Source organism: Catharus ustulatus, chromosome Z (assembly GCF_009819885.2).
Source record: "Catharus ustulatus isolate bCatUst1 chromosome Z, bCatUst1.pri.v2, whole genome shotgun sequence".
NCBI lineage: Eukaryota > Metazoa > Chordata > Aves > Passeriformes > Turdidae > Catharus > Catharus ustulatus.
Genome location: NC_046262.2, coordinates 37,295,335 through 37,317,864, shown reverse-complemented (window position 1 = coordinate 37,317,864; position 22,530 = coordinate 37,295,335). Strand labels below are relative to the sequence as shown.

The following is a 22,530-nucleotide window of genomic DNA, read 5'->3' as shown; positions in this document are numbered from 1 at the left end:
CCGCCGCGCGTCACGGCCCCACGTTGGCAGCGGCGCCAGCGATTGGGCGGCCTCCCCCCCGCGCGGGGGCGTGGGCGGGGCCGCGCGGCTGGTTAGCCGGCGGAGTGTGAAACCGCGTGCTAATGTAAGCGGCGCGGGCGAGCTCGGCGTGTCCAGCTCGGCCACGGCCGCGCTCAGGTCCCGCCGAGCGCCGCCCGCCAGGCCGCCGCCTCGGCTTCCCCTTGCCCTTGGCCGGCGCGGAGGGGACGGGGCAAAGGAAGCCGGTGGTGTTCCCGTCCGCTCGGATTCGGATTTTTCAGCTGGAGAGAACTTTATCCTGGGTCGACGAGGAGCGGCGGGCCACCGCGGAGGAGAACGAGGATGAGGATGCTGCTGCTGATGATGTCGCCGCGATGTATCGCGTTCGGGGGGCTCTGGTGAGACACGCAGCTCCCAGATACGCGCCCGCCTGTAGGAGGCTGTAGCGGTGCCGTTGCACGAAGGAGCTTCCCGTCTGATTTAAACCTCAAACGGACGCTTTCCTTTCTATATTTTTTTTTTCCTTAAATCTTCCCCAGCGGAGCTTGTTGCTTGGACGCTAAGGCCAGCGAGCATCTTGAGGGGTTTGCTTTCCTTTTGTTCTAGGGACTTCTCTGCAACTAGCGAAGAGTCTGTTCTGCGAGTGTGGTACCCTTTCCTCTGCCCTCCAGCGTTTCGTGCATGTGCTATTGGAGCTGCTCCGATCGGGGACGGCTGTGCAAGAGCCCCCGCCCGCCTCCTTCCTCCTCCTCCTCCTCCTGCCTTGCTCCCTTGTTCATCGCTCTGTGTCTTGCCGGTGTTTTGGCCCCTGCGCCGACGCCTGGGACCAACGCGTTCCTCACTGGAGACTTTTTTTCGTCCCCTTGGCTTACGACGGTCCCACCGCCGACACTGCGACCCTCTTCCGCAGGCTGGATTTTTCCCCTTTTGACAAGGGGCAGAAGTGGAGAGAGGAGTCGCCTCCGCTCGGGGTTTCCGGCCTTACAGTCGCCTCGACCACTTGCGAGTCCGTGAAAGGGATTATTCGCTCCCGCTGAGGGGCGGCTGTCGCCTCCCCCCGTGCCCCGTCGGGTCCCGTCCCACCGCGCCCGGCCGTTGCGGGCGCCGCCCGCCGGTCGAAGCGCCGCCGAAGGAGCGCGGAGTGTGGTGACCGTCCCAAGCGCGGCCCGTCCGCCTTTCCCGGGCACATTCGGCCCTCCTTGGAACGACAGCAACAAAGGACGCCGCGGCTGGGGGATGTCCCCGCGGCGGGGGCACTGAGCCGCGCCTCGCCCCGCTGCTGCCCGCGGCGGCGGAGGGAAGGCGGCCGGCGGGTGTCGCCGCTCCCGTCCCCTTGGCGCACCGGGTGTGAAGCCGGGGCAGGGCGGGGAGTCTCGCCGCGAGAACCGCGCTGTGAGAGAGACCCGCCGCGCCGGAGCCATGTTCCCCCAGAGCCGGCACCCCGTAAGTACGGCTTGGGCCGCCGCTCCGCGGGGCCGGGGCGCACCTCTGGCTGGCTTGCTCGGCTGGACCTGGGGGAAGGGAGAGGACGGCGCCCTCACAAGTTCATTCCCTCCGGGGTAGAGCGGCTCACCCTGCCTGCCGGAGCGAGCCCCCTCTACTTTCTGTTGCATGGGTAACTTAATTGCCTTGGGAAGGACGGCGGGGGGTCGCTGCCGGGCCGGGCAGCATCCGCCGAGCATTGCTCCGGGAATGGGGCTGGCTGTGGCTCCGCGCCGGGGGTCGGTGGGGAGGAGCCGGCACGCCCCGCTTTCGTGTAGACGGCGGCAGCAGGCGCGGGTGGGTCGGAGCAGGAGCGCGGTTAACTTCGGCCCACCGCAGATGAGGGACGGGAAGGTGGGTAACAAGTGCGCAGCGCCCCGGGGCAGGGGCGGGCCGGGCCGGGCGCTCTCTCCATCCCTCCCCTCCGGCCCGGCCGCGATGGGCAGCGCCGCCTCTTCTTCCCTACGGGGCGGCCGTGCAGTGTCTGAACGTGCATCTCTCTCCCGTGCCGCCACCGCGCCAGACCCCGCACCAGGCTGCGGGCCAGCCTTTCAAATTCACCATCCCGGAGTCGCTGGACCGCATCAAAGAAGAGTTCCAGTTCCTGCAGGCGCAGTACCACAGGTGAGCGCCGGCGGGCCGCCCCGGGACCAGGGACTAGCTGCCGGTCCCCGGCCGGGCTCGGGGGGCTGCAGCGAACGGGCGCGTCCAGGCGGTGGCGTGCGGCGTCGCGGCGGAGCCCCGCGAGGGTCCCCGACGGCCCCGAGCGGAGCGGGCAGCCCCGGTCCCGCGGGCGGGGCCTTCTGCAGCGCGTACGGGGGAGACTGCCCTGCCCTGAGCGGGCCCATGCTTCCCGGACTGCTGAGGAAGCTGGGCAGCCGAAATTGGAGCGATTGAAAACATACACTTTGTCCTGGGAGCCCATATGTGGGGAGGGGTCATTCCAGTGTATCAAGAGAAGACCCGCGCCAATTCTGTGGCACAGCGCGTTAAGGAGACTGCTTCTCACGTTTGCTCGTTTGCCTGTGGTGTAAATACAAAAATTATTAAAATGCCACAGGTGTCCTGTGGTTAAGAGCCAGGGAGGACGATTAAAGCACACAAGTACTTAAACCAGTAACAAAGTTTACCAGAATCCATGGAAGTTGTGGGATGTGCTCCTTGTTGCTGCTGCTCCCTTCAGAAATTCTTTGTGGGTGTGCTGCTGAATTCCTTCCAGAGATTTAGGTAGAGGTTCTTTCTGACTCTGGGCATCTGGTGTTAAGAAACACTAATCATTGATTTTGTACTTTTGTGCACGTGGAGTATTTAGAGAGGAGTAAAAGCTTTACAGGTTTCCCAGTCAGGAGTCGTTTGGTTTTAGTTATTCTTCCTCTTCCTTTATCTATAATACTGTATTCTTATCAAAAATCACTAACTAGCTTAAGCCATTTATTGCTTAAGAAATACAATGTAAACTCTAAACATGTGATTTTGTAGCTGTGAGTGAAAAATGCTGCTTGCACACTAACTGTTCCATAGGCTCCTCACAAGTGTCATTAAAAAAAATCCAGTGTGATAGAAAACAAAGGAAATGTTGAGGCTCTCAGGGAAAATACTTAGAGTTAAATCACTGCTTGTAATGAGATGTACAAGTGCCAAATGCAAGTTATTTTTGTTTACAAAAGCAAAAATGGGAAAGAAACTTGCTGGTAAATGATAGTCAGAATTACCAGTTTTCAAGCACTGGGCAGGGTAACATTTGCTAGAATGTATTTAAGGTAAGAATTATTCTCAAGTTGTAATTGTAAACGTGAGCAATGTTACTTAGCATTCATTTACTAAATACTGTATAGTAAGAAATGCCTCTATTTTATCTTTTTTACTTCTGAAAACTACTTCAGAGAAATTCAGACCCTATTCTAACTTGTAAGTTGCAGCACTTAATAGCAGCTCAAATAGCAGTCAAAGTATGAAGAGTAGGTATGTGTAGATTCTGTAGACAGTTCAGGCCTCATACATGAATTGTTCTTTAAATTTCTTCTTTGGCCTTTTTATTTCAAGTATGAGTTAAGTCTTCTATATTGCAAGTTAGTTCATGAGTTTTGTATTTTGACAGAAGCTGCTAATTAAAAAAAATAGGGAGTGTAGATGTCAAAGAAAAAGTGTTACATTAAAACATGATCTATTTTGTAGCCTTAAATTGGAATGTGAGAAACTGGCAAGTGAAAAGACGGAAATGCAGAGGCATTATGTGATGGTAAGTATATTTATCTTTATTTCAGTACATATCTCCTATTAATACACTATAGGTCAGCATCAGAAAATAATGTATACTCGTTTATTTGCAGTACTATGAAATGTCGTATGGATTAAACATTGAAATGCACAAACAGGTAAGACATTTTGTTTTCTAAGCCACAAAATCTTCAATCTGTCTGGTGCATTTAAATGTAGCTGTGGTGTTTATGCTTAGATGACTGTATCGTGTCTTAATCAATAGCCTGTTTTGTAGCCTGATTAGTAGACCTTTGCCTACCTCCTGTCAGATGAGGTGTAGATTGGGTTAAGCAGCAATGCCTTTTTTGGTATTGGTCCTGAAAGACTTTGGCATAATTAGGAAAGGTCTTGTATCTGTGGTTTTAAAAATGAAGTTCAGTACTTTACAAGTTTTGGGTTTTTGGGGGTGGTGTTTTTTTTTGTTGTTGTTGTTCGTTTGTTTTGCTACTGGTAGAGGCTCTGACATGAAGAACTGATCCTATGTCTGTGTAGCATATGTAGTCATAGTTACTCAAATCCCTGCCTTATAAAGGTATGAAGAGATTAGTGACTTGGAAAGCTCTAGTTATGACTATGAGTTTGCAAGTTCCCATAAAATTCACACTTATGACCACTATAATGGTGAATAAAAAGAGTATTGAACTGGAACAAGACACTAAGGACCTCATAAGAGAAGAAAAGCTAAATGATTGCACAGCCCAGAGGACCCTCAATTGAGTAGTCATTGTCTGCCAAATAAAGCATTAATGGCAGGGTGTAAGTATTCTGTAGATATGCTGACATTCACTTTTTCATCAAGATCCTAGTACAATAAGTCTTTCAGAAATCTATGGCCTCTTAAAAAAATTATCATTAGATGAAGTTGCACAGTTGGACACATTTCAAAGTGCAACAATACAATTCTTTCTTGATGTGTATGTGCTATTTCATCTAAAACTCTTGTTTCATTAAATTAAAGAGCATGGCTGACCGGCTAGGGCACAGCGAAGAAATTGATTAGTTCAGGCTTCAGATCTTCAGTATATTCAAAGACATTCATTAAGCAAGTGAATTACGGAGTTGAATTTTGCTTTTGTAACTCTGAACTCTTTGAATTTTTTTGTTTGTTTGTTTTGTTTTCCCCTAAAAATACTATATTTGGTAAGGTGGCATTTTAATTCCATTCTATCTGCAAATCTGGGTAGGTATTCTTTGGGGTTTTGGAGATATGCTTGTTTCAATTCAAAATCCCTTTAAAAGGAGTTGTATCATGACAACCTTTTTTGTTTGTTTTTGGTTTTCTTTTTTTTAATAATACACCAAATAACCAGATGGAACAGCAAGCTTAGTATTTGGCTTACATCTGAACTGTAGCTTAACTAATTTTCTTGTGGCTACTGTTCTAGAAGAATGTCAGTTTTTCTGTGAAGTGGCTCTTTATGATTTTGAGGCATTTTTTCCTTCCATTTTTTTCTCTTCAACTTCTTGGCATACTGTGATCTGTGAGAAAACCAATATATGTATAGGAAGCTCATTTGCTGAGAGATTGATGTTATCTTCAGAAGGTCTTTGGAGAGAATGTGTGATTTCAGTTAGTGTACTAGGAATTAATTTTAGATAAAATCAATTAAATCCACAGGATTAAAGTGAGTGAGAACTAAGGTTTCCACTTTGACCTTAACATATGTATAAAGGTTTAATGTTCTGTATGTATGGCAATTAGAATTATGTACCCAGTAGGCAGCTGATGCTTCGGAAGCTTTTAAGATTTATGACAGAGCATTATATCTGTGTTAGTTGGGAAGAGTAGTGCACACTTGCTCAGTGTGTGCTGTTAAGAAAAGAATAGGCTTTTGAAGGTATAAATGCATTTCTCTGGATGTGAGTCTCAGATACTATGCTTTTACATGTTAAGTAAATCTGATTTCTGGTAAAAGTAGCACCTTCGTGTTAAAGGCTATTGGTTTAGATGCCTGCAGTGAGAATGCCAAATGGTGTTGCAGTTCAGTATGTAGGTGGCCTTAGATTACAGAAAGCAAAAAAAAAAAAAAAAAAACCAAAAAAAAAAACCTAACAATGACATTCTTCTGAATTTCCACTGCTAACGATAAGTTCTGAGGAGGCTTTTGACAGATAGTAATCATAATTCTTATTAACCGGTGACGTCTACCCCCAAGGGTGTAGCCAGGCTCAAATTGATGCTTTTTGCTGGCTGATCACCAACATGGCCTAAGTGCTCATTATGTTGTAGAAAGGGCCTTTGGAGCTCTCATTACGTTTGACAGGAATTCTCTCTAGGGGAAAACTGGGCATTAGCTAGACTCCTGACAGGCTGAAATTATTCCTGCTTTATGGCTTATAACCAAAAGCTAGCAAGGCGTCATCAGGGGACATGAAAAATTGTCGTTTCTGACAACATCTTTGTTACTGGAAAATGCAGTGATGGGGAAATTCTCCAGTGAACAAACTTTAACATTTTTAAGGTCTTCCTCCTATTTGGATGCTGCACTTGCTCTGTGTGAAACTCCTCAGACTGGTTAGGCTGCTGTTTGAAAAACAAAATTACACTGCAACTGAGCTTATTTATGGAGTGTGGTGTGTACATCGCTGTTAAGGTACAGTCACTTAGATAAAATGAAGTACTTGCAGCTAGCCTGCATGTAAATGAGTTTGAGTTCTTGTACTGATGGATTTGTGTCAGCAGTTCTCTTCATTTAGTTTAGTAATCGGTTATAATTTAACTAAAATAAAGTTAGTCAATACTTGAATGTTGTTATAAACAGACTTAACTGAGGTGAACTTTGCATACACAAGCATGCTCTACTGGCAGAGCTTTTCACTTGAATATGTTGCATTTAAGTCCAGAAATGGCCATGGAAAGGCTTCCCTCACAAATCTAACTCAGACCCTTTACAGTGTCTAACTGCATGATATGTGCTTAAATCAAGGTGCTGCTGCGTTTCAACCTGCAGACTGAATAGTGGTCAGGAAATCATCTTTTTGACACATTTGTGTCTGGTTTAGATTTAGTTTTGTTTCCTTCTTTTTCTGCGTAGTTTTTAAACTTCTTTAATTTAGAAATTCCAGAGATTTTTTCTTAAGAGCATGTTTTATGTAGACACTTATACCACATTCTTAGAAATTATTTTAGGGTGAGTAGTTACAGACCAAGTTTTGCATTCCTGGAACAGAAACAACCACCTGAGGATTTGTTTAGGTAGATGTGGGTTGATTTAGATGTTGTTTTCATATGTGTCAAGGCAGAATGAATAAGAACAGTGTGTGGTCTTCAGTTTCTTTTCTGTGTTATACTGCCCAAGTGAGATTTTCCCCAATATGACATCTGTGTCTTGCAAAGCAGATGAATCAACTACTGGTGCCAAGATGAAGAGTTGGTTGGGTGTTAAAATCCTGCTGTACTTAGATTTGCTGCCCTTGGCTCCTAGGGCACTGTGTCTTTATTTTCACCCGCTCTGCTTGTCATCTTCTGTCATAAGTCAGAAGATAAGGTTTCCTGTGCATTTAATGTCTAGATTGGTTAGGTGCAAGATTATCTTTTGTTCGTTGGCAGGCAGCCACAGGAAAAAAATCATCAGTGCTGAACCATGTGCTAGACTTATAAAGTACTGCTGTGTCTGGGTTTCTGCAACAGTTACGGCAAGGTTTCCTTCTCTTTGGGCGGGTCTTTTTGATCTCTGTGACCTGCCTGGAGGCAGACCTGTCGTTCAGTAGCTTGCCTGTTATAGAAAAGTATACAAACTCCAAAGCTGTGTTGGGTTAACCAGTTGTACAGGAGTTACATGTCCGTTTTATCCTGGGCTGTTCTGTGGAATCATTACTAATGCTTCATGGCAAAGGACAAAGTCTTCTAATGATATCTCATTAGAACATCAGTCTTCAGGAGAGGGTTAAACAGGAGGGAATTAAGGAGCTTAGTTAGCTCTCTGCAGCTCTTGAGTAGGATGGCTTTGCTGTTGAAAGGGATTTAAAGAATAAATTAATTTTCTTATTTTTTCCTACATTTTAATTATTGGAATGAAAAACTCCTTAAGGTTTTGATGGTGTGCAGTGAATGTTTCAAGAGCATTTTACAGTTGGCACAGCCACAAAAGACAGGCAAAAACCGTTTTTATTTAAAAGATAAAATGGTAGGATTGATTGTGACAGTATTTTTCTCTGAAAAAAAATGTACTTATTCTACAAATATTTGGTTTCTAAATAAGTACAGTTGTGTCAGCAGCCTAGCCATTTCAACCACAAATAGAGTTGCCAATTTGAAAGAGAAGAAAAGACTGGAGTAATTACCTCAACTTTCGTGACTTTTGAACCATGTTTCAAGCTCGAGGCCAACATTATTGTGAAGGAGTTATCTGACAGATTTGGGGCACTGTGAAGTACATCTCCATGTGGCTCTCGCATAACTGTGTTGTCAGATACCATCTATTATGTCAGCTCCATATAGAATCTAATTCAAAAGTGTGTCACAGTGTAAACACTGTACATATGTTAAATAGTGCCCGATCACCTCTCATTTTAGATTTAAATCTGCCAGATTTCAGGTTCCTCACCGAGCTGCAGCGAGCAACACTATTCCTACCAGCTACATTGTTATGCTCCCCTTGCATTGCTAGAGCTGGCGTTGCAGAGTCTGCTTGATGTACTTTGCCTATCTGTTCAGTTGTGGGGAAGGAAAAAAATAGTAAAAAAAGTTCTGGTAACTTTCAGGGTAAGGAGAAGAGTAAGAGTGGAGATGCTTTTTGAATGTGCAATATCCTTTTGTCGCAACAGATTTTGTGGGGAAAGCTTAATGTTTTTCCTCCTTCTGCTGGTTGTTATACCAAATCATGCTGAGCATTTGAATTCTCTTTCGTCCGTCTCTACTTAAGTGTTTGCAGCAAAGTGCTAAAATTGCAGTGTTTCCTGTGCAGAATGGAAAATGAGGGTCCTTTAGACTTGATAGATCACCATTGGCATACAATAAAAGCCTTTAAAATCAATTTTGGATCAACTGGCACTTATCAGAAGACTGCATAGTACCTACTTTAAAAATGATAACAGCTTTGAATGAAACTAATGAAATTACTTTTCCACTTGGGGTAAGATTAAAAGATATCTAATGGCAATTATGTTGAACACTACTATTATCACTTTTTGCATCCCACTTCTGAGTTGGATTCTTGAGTGTAGGTATTTGAACAATAGTTGGCTTGCATAGTTCCTCTCGGGGGAAAAACAAAAGCAGGGAGAATTCATAATTTTGTCAACATTTAATTGTCAAAACAGCTAGTTTAAGAGATTAGTCCTTATCATTACTTGGAGGCTATGGCTTTTAAAGTTCTTGCAAGCTGATCCTGTAGTCAAGCTGAATTTAGAACCTGTGTTCTTGTAAGTATCAAATTTCTGCTTAAAACAGTTTTCTGGAGGTAATATTGTGTGACATGCAACACTTTCTAGTGTTTGACCTGCCCTTATTGTGAAGAATTTTATCCTTCACCAACTGGGAGTTTGCCTTTCCGCACTGGTAACCATTGTGTGCCTTTTGTTCTTCTATTGTGCACCTCTGAGAAGGAACTGACATAGTCCTCTCCATAATCACTTGTCAGCAGTGAGGTCTCGTCTCCTATAAATCCCCTTCTTTCTGATCAAATCTATTTTCTCCCTGGTATGATGTGTGCTCTGATTGCCTGATCATCTTACTGGCGGCACTTAGAGACTTGCTCCAGTTTAGCAACATCTTTCTCCTTGCCAAAACAGAAAGGAAAATTATTTGAGTCTGCCAGTTGGTTACAGTCATTCTCCTGTGTCCTCTCATGAGGTGTAGCCTTCATCAGCATGAGTGTGGGGCTGATGCATATTCAACTTGTTCTCCAGAGCCCTCCTCTGTGAAACTGCTCTCTATGTGTTTCCACCATTGCTGTGCTGTTGTGGGGAGAAAGTTGTTCCTGATTTTGGACAACCCCCCACCTTTGTTTGCTTTGAACCTGGTTTCCACTGTCTTTATTTGATGGCCACTGCTTCTCAGGACTGAAGCTGTTGGTGCTGCATCTTCAATGGAGTCAGAAGGTTAATACCTTTTGCAGCCCATCTGACTCCTTTTCAGGTTGGGCAGTCCCAGATTAAACAGTTGTGTAGCTTTCTTTGAGCACTTTCCTTGCTTTTCACTCAACCTTTTTTAATTTTTAACTTAGACTTTTAAAATAAAGAAACTAGAACTATATGTAGTTCTCAGGATGCTGTTAATCCATTATTACCATATTTTTCTGTTTTCTGGATGTTTTTTGTTTGTTTTCTTACTTTTTATTTATTCTTCAGTAAAATTTCCGAGTTTTACCTTTTGACTGCCATGAAATTCTGAACTGCTGGAGACTCCTTTCACGTTTGAGTTCTTGCTCATGAATGGTAATTCTAAGCTCAGGAGCCATCATTTTACATGGCTAGGGATATCTAGTGTGTGAAAATTTTATGTACAATTTAATGTAAATTTTATGTACAATTGCTTCATTGTCCATTTGCTCTTGTAAGATCTTTGCAGTTCTTTAACCATTACTTTCACTTTCTTACGGATAAAAGAATGTACTTCCATTTCCTTGCAGCCTTTGTATTTACTTTCTTTCTAATTCTATGGAGCAAGTTTTCTTACTTGCCGGTTGCTGTCTTTTCCAGGCTGTGCTGCTGATCATATTAGTAAAACAGGTTGCAGTAAAGGCCCCTGTGAAACTCCACCAGTGAACTGTTTCTGGCATAGTGCTGGAGGTGATTGAAAATTGGATTAGAGCTTGCTGAAATCGAGTTTAATCTTAACCGAACTCTAGTTAAATCAGGTTAGACTTAAAAATCTGTTATTTCCCGAGGTTGTTTCTTTTAAGAAAGAAGCACTAGTGCTGTACAAGCAAATAAAAACCTCCAAGAAACAAAACCTTAAAATACTGCAAATCTGTGAAATAATGCTCTAAGCCTTTTTTTATTCCAATTTCACTTGAAAACTTTGTGATTATATTTTCAAGTTAGAGATTTTAATATTGGTTTCCATAGGTTTATATGAATCCTGACAGCATCAAGGTAGGCTGTTTGGGTTTCTTTTGTTTGGAGTGTTGAGTCTTATTTCAGTTGTTAGCAAGCCTACTTATAAAATACGCTTCTGATATGGGGAATCAGTTCAGGAAATGAATGTGTTTGAGTGTCCCTGAATGTTTTTTGTAATGATAATAATCTGTGTCTAATGAGAAATTGCAGAATCTGTTGGGAGAGTCTAGTTGCTAGTTTGGGATTGGCTAAGTTGCTCCCACCTTTTCTTTGTTTTTCAGAACATTTTCTCCTTGTGAACAAATTAGCACTGATGATTAAATTACAGATTAAAGTTTTTTGAGGGATGTAGGGTAAGCTTTGTGTCAGGGCTGCCTGTCTGAAAGTATTTTGTGCTTCTTACAGGATCTGTTGAGCTAACTAGCTTTTTTGGCTATGTGAACAAAACAGAAAACTGAGGTTAAATTGTGTTTTGGTTTAAGACTTCTTAGTTTGTTTGCGTTTTTGTTTTTTGGGGTTTTTTTTTGGTTTTTTTTGTCCCTCTCCCTCAGCAACATGGATGTTCTCTTTTTCTTCTTTGGTCTTTTTTTCTTTGTCTTGAACCTTTTTGATGTTTGTGTAAACAGTTGGTCAAAGTAACTTACTTGTAAGGTGACCAGTCACTGTATTGACAAGAACAGACACAATAGAAAGCTGCATTAGAAGGCAAGCCGTTGAGATTTGCAGTAAATATATTATAGGACACAAGTGCATTGCCGATACTGCTTGTTTAGCAGTTTGCAAGGGCAATGGTAGTATGGATTTTTGAATTAGAAGGGAAGGGCTGATCTTTCTGTGTGCTGGAACATCTAGTTGATGGCTGAGGATAAAATTGATTTAGAGAACAGAATGCTACCATCTCTATTTGTGGCATTTTAAAGGCTTCTGTGGATTAGCAAGCAAAAACAAAAGATAGCTATCATTTTGGAGAATGGGAGCAAGAATGGGTATGCTTGCTGAGCTGCATCTTGATAAGATATTAAGTCTATGAGAACCTGCTTTTATTAGCTCAAGAAAAAGAAAGGACATCTGAAACCGAGTGGGCTATATGATCTCTGAAAATCCATCTATTTATGAATTTGTTTTTAGTGTTCTAAACCCCTTGAAATGCTGTGCTCTCTGCTTCAAGATATGATCTCAGCTTTAAGTATAGAAATTTGAATTAAGCTGGGGAGGATAACTCTATACTTTCTTGGAAAAAATGACTTAGAGAAAGATCCTTCTTCTGTCCTTTTCTCCAACAGTTTCTATTTACCACAAAGTTTTTTGTTTCAAAATAAGGTAAAGCATTACTCTTTCTTTAAGGTGTAAAGTCATTCTGAATTGCTGTTGTTGTGACTGGTTATAAGATTTCCAGCCAATGCTTTTTGGACAGTAAACTAGGCTAGCTGTCTGTAGCCTCAGATGGTGACTATAAATTGTCAGTTAAATAAATGCAAAATTTTCAGCAAGACCTATGGAAAGCTTTTAGGTTGTTTCTTCCAACTGAAATATGAGCTCTAGAATCACATCGCTAGCAGGATACCTAGTACCTCACTGTGTCCTCCTAGCAGGATCAGCTATACCAGTGTCATTGCTGATAGGATGTTTGTTCTATATGTCAGCAAAGACTTCAACAGTAGTGGCAACCCTCAAGCTCTTCAGGTAGCAGATTGCTTTTATGTCCTTGCTGTTGAAGTGCATCTTCAGTTACAATTTCAATCTTTTCTGTTGTAGCTTCAGCTATTTGCTATGCATTTGCTTCACCCTAAAAAAGGAGAGCAAATAATTCCCCTGCCTTTCCAGAACCATACTGCATTCCTCTAAAGTCAAGTGTTCATTCTCTGAATGGTGTTGCCCAGCTGAAGTACAGTACTCCAGGGGAGGAAATGCCATGCTGAGTGGCACAGAAGGTTTACTCAGAATATGGCTTACTGCGGAGGCAGCCTTTTCTGCAACAACCTGCTATTGACTTATGTTCAACTTCTGATCCTCTGTGACCGAGAGATTCATTCCTAAGACCCATTATTTCCTTTTCTTTTATGTTGCTGTCTAGGCAAGCTATGGGCCTTTATCCTGATCCTTTTTACTTTTCAGTCCATTTTTCCATTCACTGTAAAGTGAGTTCTGAAGCTGTTCTCCAGCATATTCTGTCTTTCTCAGCTTGAAACTCTTGCAAATTGAGGATTAGGGTAAATGAAGAGATCTTTATACTTGTTAATGGGAAGCACTAAAAAATACTGGACCCATCATGAATGCAGAACTTCTTAGTTTAAAAAAATCTTCCTAAATGATTTTATCCATACATAGTTTAGTAATCAAGCAGTTTTATCCTTGTTCCCATGAAGTTTTTGCTGTGCTGCTCGTGTTGTTCCCTAATAATGCTATGACTGTGAGATTCTTAGCTGAGATGTTAACATCATCTGCCTCTCTTATCTGTAATTGCTTTATCTTTTTGAACTTTGCGTAATTCTGGAGTTTTCTGCTGAAAAAATTTTGAGCTGTGTTTTTAAAATCTGTTTCACTTAAATTTTTGTGGATAAGAGGCTTTTTAATGCCTAAAATTGAGTATTTAAGCTGGAGTTCTTTGCTGTTTCATTTACTGTGTTTTGTTAGGCACTGTCCTCTCAGTTTCCTATCCGTTTGTCTTTTGTGGCTCTGCAAGGTGTCCACTATCTGCTCAGTCTTCACTAATGTGCTTTTTGTGTTTCATCAGATCTAGTCAATATTAAGGTATTTTGCATGGAACTCTCCCTCACATTTCTTTGCAGTTATATGCCTTGGAATGTTTACCTGGAATAGAGGCTAGGCAAGATTAGGAGAATAGAAGTGGGTATTTATTAAAGGTCTTCAATAGGTACACCTTAGGCAGTCAGAAACCTCCCAGAGGGGCTACACTCCAGATGGACCATGGTCATGGGTGTTTCAGACAGGTATAAGTTTAGTCCATTTACATATCAGGGATTAATTGTCCAATTACAGCTTCAGGTAATGTAGTAATATACCCCCAGTTTGCCCTCCTCCCCCACCCTAGCTCACTTTTGTTTATACTTTTCAGGGTCTGAGGCAGTAGGGTGTCCTACTTGAGTTTCAGGCCTAGAGGAGTTGTTTTGTCTGACAAAAATGTGAAGACAATAATTAACACTCCATATAGAGTTTAGAGTTATACACTAAAGCAGTACAGGATTTGAAAAATATAAAAGCTAAAATCCTAAGGCTTCAGTTTAAGATGCAGTGTTGACCTCACATAACTAGTAATTTATAATTAATGATTTGTAATGATTCTAATATAGTTTAGATGCATGCAAAAAAACATGAACTTTCTGGCCCTCTTGATCTCCCTTGGCCATATCTTCCCTTTTCTAAATGAGGTGATCAAACCTGACTATTCCAATATGCAAACAGAAGCCTTGGTTGTTTCTTGCTACTGGCATATATGTTCATGTGCTGTATATGTTTATATAGCCTTACTGAATTTAGTTTCCACTTCATGTATGCTTTCCTGTTGGTGTGAAGTCAGTGAAGAATCTGGGACTTAGTCTCGGTGCAATTCCATGCTTCCTGTTTTTCATCTCTCCCTTCCCTTCCACCTCCATATGTAGATCTATTAACTGTCATCCATGCCCTTAATATTGTTTGTAAAAGAAAATGTTGTCTCTTCATAATGCCGTCTGATCTCCCTTGTCAGAGCAGATCCTACAAAGCTGACAGTACTAGCTGGGATGTACTTTTCTGAAGTTTTACTTGGTTTTCATTTCCTTCCTTTCCCAATCATTATAAATTCCAGTGATTTCAGTCTTAATCAAATTTCTTTCTATTTGGGCAGATTCAGTGCACTCTTGTTTATTAGAATACAATTTAAATGGTCTTTTTACTATAAGCAACAAAATATATAAAAAGATAATAAAATGACAAGGAATTTGCTGTCATGTTGCCAAAGTTTTGTTGAAAGATCTGGGAACATTTTTCCCTACAGAATGAAAATATCCCTTATGTTCATTCACCTTCCTTGCAAATCCTGTGTGGTGGGTAGTTCCACTAGTTGCTGTCAAAGGAGTTGTCAATCCTTTTAGCTTGTTATTCATTAGTGACTCACCTGATGGCACCTGAAGCATTGATAGGAATACGTGTTTAAATTGTTTTTCTAACTTGGTAGATTTTTTTGAAACTGAGCTGTGAATATACTAAGTATTTAAAAATGGTGTAACTATGTTTAAAGTAGAGTAGTACACGACTTAGTTGGTATACTTAATTTGATAGTTATTTCTAATGTCTGATTGTAGTATAGTGATTAGTTTTTTCCCCCCCCATAATTCAGACCCTTTTTAAATATTTCTCTTTTGTTAGATGGCATGCTTATTGTTCTAGTAAATAAATTCTAGTCCTATTGCTCTTGCAGTCTTACTTGAATGTTGGTAAGGATGGAATCCTGACTGGGAGCTTTGTTATTGACTTGTATGCTGTAAACGTATGTGCTTGGTTTGAGGAACTTAATGCTCTAATTTTTTAGAAACTGTTATTCCAGGTACTTCAGCACTGTAAAAGCCTTGACTTTCTGTCCCAATCAAGTGTATCAGTGTGACAAGTACTGAAAAGATATTTGCAGAAATTCCAATGTGGCTTAAGGGAGTGAGAGCGAAATAGGAAGTAGTTTTAAAATAACATCCTAAACTAAATTAAGAGCCACTGGTGCCCTTTGCTGGTAGGAGTGTAGCAGTTAGATATACTTTTTATGCTTTTTATGCTCTTTTATCTTTCTGTTCTGTTTCCTCCTTGTTACTGTGTAGCGCAGTGTTGTTCTGTTGTCCAGAGTAAATCAAGTTCTTACTGACCTTAAAGATAATACTGCAAAGTGTGCTGGATAATTTTGGAGACCATGGTGCTTACAGAGCAACATAACTCTTTAGAGTGTAATCAGATGAGAAGAGGGGAACTCATCGATAGCTTATGTTTCTCCCCAAAACCTCTGCTCCCATCTTGGTTCTGCAGATACTTTGGTCTGTTCTGCTCTGAGTTTATTTAGCTCCCTGATGTAGTGGTCTACTAAGCTAGCCCTTTCCCACTTTGTATTATAGAAATGTTTTCTGCCTGACTAGTTGTTGAGATGTTTGCCAGGTCTCTAGGTGGTTTAAAGAAATAGTGTCCCTGGTGGCAAAGACCTCTTCTGGATTGGAGTCAGCCTTTGATTCGCTCAGCATCTCGTGGAATCTAAATAAAAGTGGGAACTCTGTGTCCTGGAAAACGGCTTGAAAGTAAAACAAAGCTGTGTGCTCACTTGGGAGATTTAAATACTTCTATGTGTATTTAAGGTTAGCTTAGGCTTGGAAACTAAACAATGGAACTAAAATTTAGATAAACGCACCTTCTGTAGTTGTGAGTGCTTAAGCAAGATGGGCTGAAGTTAGATTAAAGGAGAAATGTAGTAACTGCCCTTTTAACCAAGTTTAAGAAGAGTCTTGACATAGTGAAGATATGTGAAAGGAGCACTTTGACATACTGACAGCAGAGTCTGTGTTGCCAGATGGCTTTGTTTCAACAGGATTTACAGCTGTAAATGGGATGGGCAGTTGTGTACAGTGCTTCACTGAGAGTTACAGCCTCTCTATTATTATAAAGCATTGAAATTAGACATCTGAAATATATCCAGTCACTTTACAGTTGAATGGGATCCAAATCTGTAGTAGATATTTGGCAAGTGTAGCTGTTTTGTGCATCATATGTAGCTTATGTTGAAATTAATGTGACCTTTCTGTAATTTAAACGAACATCTAAGAGGATTCAGATAAAAGTAGTTTAGGCACTGAATTAAAACCCTCTAACTTCACTTTGGAAACTATGTAGCATTCTGTGGCTTTAAAATTTTGAATTTTTATTCTGTTAATATTTCTGCTACTTCTTCCTTTCTCCACTTCTACTTGTGATATGGTAGTGTTTTGTGTTTTTCATTGCTAAAGATTTTTCATCCCAGTCTTCTGGGGTTTTAATATCATCTTGTGGGTGACTGATCTCACAATTAAAATGAGTAGTTCAAATGTGAGGGAGAAGGAAAACTGTGTTTATTAATTATATGTTGTACTAAACTGAAATTTATGCCCAAAACAGAGAGATTATTTCTGTTGCTGAAATGAACGCTACCCATTGCTTCTTGTCAGATTGAATATCAAGTATCTGTTGAGAACAAACCTTTCTATTCCTTCCTATTGGTGAGAGTATTAGTGATGACAGTGTTTATAATTTAAAATACAGTTGGAAGGTCGACTTCCACAGTTTGTCACAGGTTGGTTAATACAGCAGTAAAGGGGAGATGGATGTGGCTAGTTGTGCAAGTCTATTACTCAGGAGGCCTGTAAATTTGATTGGCTGCTGCAGTTCTTCCAGAATCATTGGATTTGAGAGCAATAGAAAGATAAGATATCCAATTAACCAAATGATTTGCAGGGGTAGCCAACGTTGTCATGGAAACGCACGTTGGAGCAAATTAAATTTTGAGCAATAAAATAATCTTAAAGCACGTCTGGGAACAAGAAAATTTGGCAGTGGCATTTACCTGAATTGAATCTTAGCTTGACACGCTGTTGTTTGACATTGATATACTATGGGGGCCTAAACTTTTAAATGGCATGTTGCCTTTATTTTTTTTCCTTTTGCAGCCATTGCCAAAATGGAATGTAGTGTATTAATTTTAAATAAAAGGGCATTCATAATATATGCATATCTCTGTGCTCAACCTGGATTCAATAACTCATGAACAGCAAAGTTCACAGAATGCTAGCCTTAATCATTTGAAGCTTTTGAGTGTTTAAGTTTTGAGATTTAATTACGACTCCAACACCTCCTCATCCCCTGAATTCTTAGCAAAAAAATTTTGGAGATGCTAGAGTCTTGCCTACAGCAAGTAATAACAAAACATGCAGAAAGTTAAGCACAGCGAAATATGTCTTTTTCTGTAATTGCTCTCTGAATGTGTGTGCTTTCTGTTTTTTTTAAGATCTTGATCACAAAAAGAATAAGGGCTTTATCATTTAAGTGCACTGCTTGTTTAAATAATTCTGTTGGAAAAAATTGAAACACTAAACAGATATTAAACTTCAGCATGAGACTAAAATATGCAATTTCTTACTGCATTTCACAAGTCTGTGGGTATTAGAATTTCTGGCTTGCAACAGGGATTAAAAAAAAATGGTCAACCATGCCCCATAAAGAGGGCTTTTATTCACATACCTTACAGACAGAGGAGATGAAAACTGGGCTGAGGTCAAGCCATTTGCAGCATTCTCATAGGCTTCGATTTTCTTCTCATCTCCACCACAGATAATCTCAAATGATTCAGTAATGACCAAAAGTGCAACACTGACCTTTCCTCCCCAGTGGATTACTGTGTTACATGCTGTAAATGGCAGGAAGTCCATTTTGTCCTTCCAGGAGGAATTCAGTGTTGTACTTGGCTTTCTAAGTCTTGAAAGTGTAAGCAGAGGCAGAGTGCTTAAGAATTACCTTCTAAAGGTTTTGTGAATGTGTTTTAACAGAATATTCCTTTCTGTGCATTAAAGACTGATTCTTTTGCTTGAAGGGAATGAATTAGGACATGCTTCTTTGGTATTACCAGAACATTGGCGTTTTTAGCTTTACTTTTAATCATGTTGTCTAAAGCTGTATTTTTCTGAATTTATTATAAATTTGATTTTCAAAATTTGATCAAAATAATAGCATAAAGAAAAATGTAATAAATAAGAATATATAAACCCATCCTTCAGAGCTGGTGCTTTCAGATCTGATCTAACTTTGTGATACTGGAAGTTCAGTGCAGGAAAGAATAACAAGTTTCTGACATAAAATGGACATTTTTAGCTAAACATTGCTTTGTAAAATAAAATCTGTACACCTTTGAATCTCGGCAATAATAATGGGACAGCTGTTGCAGAGCAAGTGATTGCTAAAATTAATGTGTTGTAAGATTTAATTTGTCTTAAATCACCATGGATGCTCTAGCTGAAGTTACTGTTGGGATATGTATTGGTAGATGCTGGTTGGAGCAAACCCAAAATTATTCCTGTCAGAACCTCTGAAGCTGAAAGGAGATTAACTAATTCTCCTCAGAGGAGCTCTGTGTTCTTCACTCAGAAGTTAAACTGCTGGTTCCCATAAACTAGAGTTTCTTACATTAGAGCTAAAATACATGAGTGTTTGTTATGCTGTGAAATGGAATTTGGATATTTGTGTTATACATCCTTTTAATTTCATTGCAAAAATCTGTAGTTTTCGAGAAAATGTGGTGATTTAGGTATGATATTTTATGTGGAGCTTTGGAAAGTACAGGTTATCAAAAAGCAAAATTATCTGGAGTAGACTCATGTAAAGGAAAACTTTACTTAGATGTGAAAAAATGCTCTTTTCTAACAATGCGGAAGGAAAACAAAATTCAGTTCTACAAACAAGCTTAAGTCCATAGTAAAATGCCTTATTTAAATGAGTGCTATATTTAGTGACTAATCTGGCTGCTTTGTTCTTAGTCATTATGTTAAGAATTCACTTTAACAAGTGGGCAAGACAAACTTAAGTACAAACACTTGAGTTTGGCAATGGTTAGGTCAAAACATTTAAGTCCTTAACTAAATGGAACAGAGGCAAAAAAATTGCACAAGTGAAGTGAAAAAAATCCATCAACTCAACTTCATTTTACAAAATGCAGCTGAATTGCTTCTTGTTAATTTTTAATGATACTTCAGAAAGGAGGGTAGCGCTTCAGTCAGGGGTCTGACAAGCTAGTCATTTGCAAATAAATCAAAAGACAATCATTACAGCAGCAAGTTTTGTAGTTTTGTTATTCTTTGATGGGCCTCACACTCAAGTTCTCTATTAAAAATGAATGTATTCAAGAGGCTCTGCATTAAGAACACAAACAATTAAGGGCACTTCAGATGCTTTGCTAAGAGCTGCCGTAGAACTCAGAGGACTTTCATAAGAGGTGCAGGCTTTGGTAGCCTGTTTTACCAAGGAGCCACAGAACATGGGCAATTAGTCATGTTTGTCTATGTTTGAGCAGCTTTCTGCAAAGTTTCCTTTGTTCTTCATCCTTAGGACCTCTCTACATGTCTCAAGATTAGCAGTTAGATAATAGTTAGGTTATATTCCAAGGCCTCTAGAAAGAGGAGATAAGTACCTTTTTTTTTACAACTTTCAAATTCATGAGCCCCGAGTCTGTAGGCTTACTCTAATGACACCAGTTACTGATGTCTAGGAAACTGTCCTTGACTCTTTCAGAAAGAGGTTTTGCTAGCCAGAATGAATGTGTATACACTCGCAGGCACATGCACATGCATACTCAAGGGTATTTCACCTTAAGTAGCAAACGTCCATTGTCTATTGAACTGTTGCATTTACATTTAAAGTAACAAATGTCCCTTTTTCTCAATTCTGAAAGCAACCTCTTGCAACTTCTGATCAGCAAAATGAATTATGCATTGCAACCTAACTTTCATTACTTGTTAGACAACAAAAATATTTAACATGTTTGCAAATGAAAATATTTTTTAATTAATATTAGAGGACAGCAAACAGGAGGTGCATGAAACTGCATAGTTGCTAAGTAATTTCATGACTATAAGGCGCACCTCCGGGAGTCAGCAAATTTCACAACTGTACATTATATAAGGCGCACCAGACTATAAGGCGCACTTTTTTTTTGCCGTGAAGATCCATGCGGTGCGCAACAAAGTAACGAATTAGTAACGGAATCCCACGATCGTGGAGTTTACTGGCAGGTGCTCAATTTGCAAATGTTTTTCACAGGTTGGTGTAGCCTTTAAATGCAGCCCCAAGCGCCCTCCCCGTGCGTGGGGCCCGGCACTCCCGCCCACCCTCAGCTGGCGAGGCAGGGCTCAGGGCGGCCGTGGCTCGTGGCCACCGCAGTTCGGGGTGGCTCGGGGCTGCCGCGGCTCGGGGCAGCCATGGCTTACACCTTGGGGTTGCTGTGGTTCCGGGTGGCTTGGGGTGGCGCGCAGCTCCTGCTGGCCGGGGGCTGCCCAGTCCCACCCCACCTCACAACTCGGCTCATGGCTCGCACTTCCGGGTTGGCAAATTTCGCAACTTTGTACATTATATGAGGCACACCGGACTATAAGGCACACTTCTGGATTTGGACCAAAATTTTAGTCAAAAGGGTGCACCTTATAGCTGTGAAATTACTGTACTTGAAATGTATGTGAGAACTTAGGCAAACTACCTTTTAAATGCAAGCAGACATTTTTTGTGATTAATAGAATAGACCTTCCAGTTTTCAGTGTAGATGTCTCTTAACTGGCACTTGTAACAACAGCAGGAAATCTCAAAATAAGCTTACTTTGTGGCATGTTCATATAAGTTTATCTAGAACTGTAATTGAATTAAGGTTACTGTTCATACATGGTCATCAGTGATGTCCAGCTTTGGTGAAGACAAACTATGAAGAATACACTTTTTTTTTTTCTGTTCTGATGCTAAATCAGGTATGATAGTACTGAGACAATAACTTTAACAGAAGATTGGTGTAGAAAAGGGGAAAGTTGATTATGCCCTCATTTTTTAGAAAAGTAAATTAAAGAAAACATCTAACTGACCTTCATTGGAAGTCAGTTATAACCTAATGCACATGATACTGCGTTCTTTTATGTTACTGTTGATGCCATGTATGCTATATTATTACAGTGAAGCTCAGATATTTGGGGCTTGGGGCAAAAAAATCCAACAATATGCACAACTTACTTGCTTTACAGACTCTACTAAAAATAGGATTGCAACAATAATAACATTTACATTAGAATACGGAGACTTTTGTGTAGACCATACAGGCCAAAGAACTTTTCAGTAGACACCAAGTGAGTTTCTTTATTTTATTCTTTCTCTATCCCCTCTTGCCACCTGTTATGATTCATACTTGTTTCTGCCTGAAAAACAAAGTTAATCCCATTGGTCTAGGGCAATTAAGTCCTTGGATCCTAGACATCTTAGCTAAACATCAGCCAAACAGATTGCTGTGCAACAGACTGCCTTTCCACAGCTGATGTACTCTGCTTTCTGGTGAGATATACTAGGTATATGGAAAAATACAGTAATTTCACGATTATAAGCCGCACTGAGTATAAGCCGTACTTCTGGGTTTCAGCAACTTTTTGGTTCTTTGTCCATACATAAGCCGCACCTGATTATAAGCCGCATGTTGCAATACAGAGTGTGATAAAAGGTATCTGTTCTATCACCATCTGTTGAGGGTGGGGACAGTGATCCTTATCTCAATGGTAGATAATCTGCTAACGGGCCATCCATTGAAACCAGGCAGGGCATTGTTCTTTATCTTTTCACACCCCATCCTTCCTCCAGGGAGTCATTGTCTGCTAATGGCCCATTGAGTCCCACTGTGTGACTGATAAAATTACTGCATCCCATTGAAAGTTGCTCCAGCCAGGGGGAAGAGCCCAACATTTCTTACCAAGATAAAAACAGAGGCTTTGGGACACTAAGGTAGCCCCTTTCTCCACTGGACTCCAGAGGAAAACTGGATTTCTCCACATCACCACTGAACCTCCAGAGGGAAACTGCACATTGTACAGGAGCACTGCTCCAACTGAGCCACATCTGTCACTGCAGGAGGATGCAGCCACCATGGAATGGGACTGCTGCCAACACCCTGCCTGACGGGGTGTCAGGTTGTACTCTGACTTTGTCGGGGTTTGGAGTTTGTTTCTTTGTAGTACTATATTTCTATTTTGATTTCCC

At 41.1% G+C, this 22,530-nt stretch overlaps 1 protein-coding gene across 3 annotated transcripts in view; it reads left to right on the top strand.

Annotated features, from left to right (window-relative positions):
• The first annotated feature begins 1,336 nt into the window (after positions 1-1,336).
• The window catches only part of TLE1 (TLE family member 1, transcriptional corepressor), an 85,508-nt gene continuing 64,314 nt past the window's right edge, over positions 1,337-22,530 (top strand). For all 3 annotated transcript variants that reach the window (XM_033085462.1, XM_033085461.1, XM_033085460.1), the window contains exons 1-4: positions 1,337-1,461; positions 2,024-2,124; positions 3,676-3,739; positions 3,831-3,875. In XM_033085462.1, the coding sequence (XP_032941353.1) occupies positions 1,438-1,461; positions 2,024-2,124; positions 3,676-3,739; positions 3,831-3,875 (234 nt within the window). In that variant the 5' untranslated portion in view covers positions 1,337-1,437. The remainder of the gene's footprint in view (positions 1,462-2,023; positions 2,125-3,675; positions 3,740-3,830; positions 3,876-22,530) is intronic.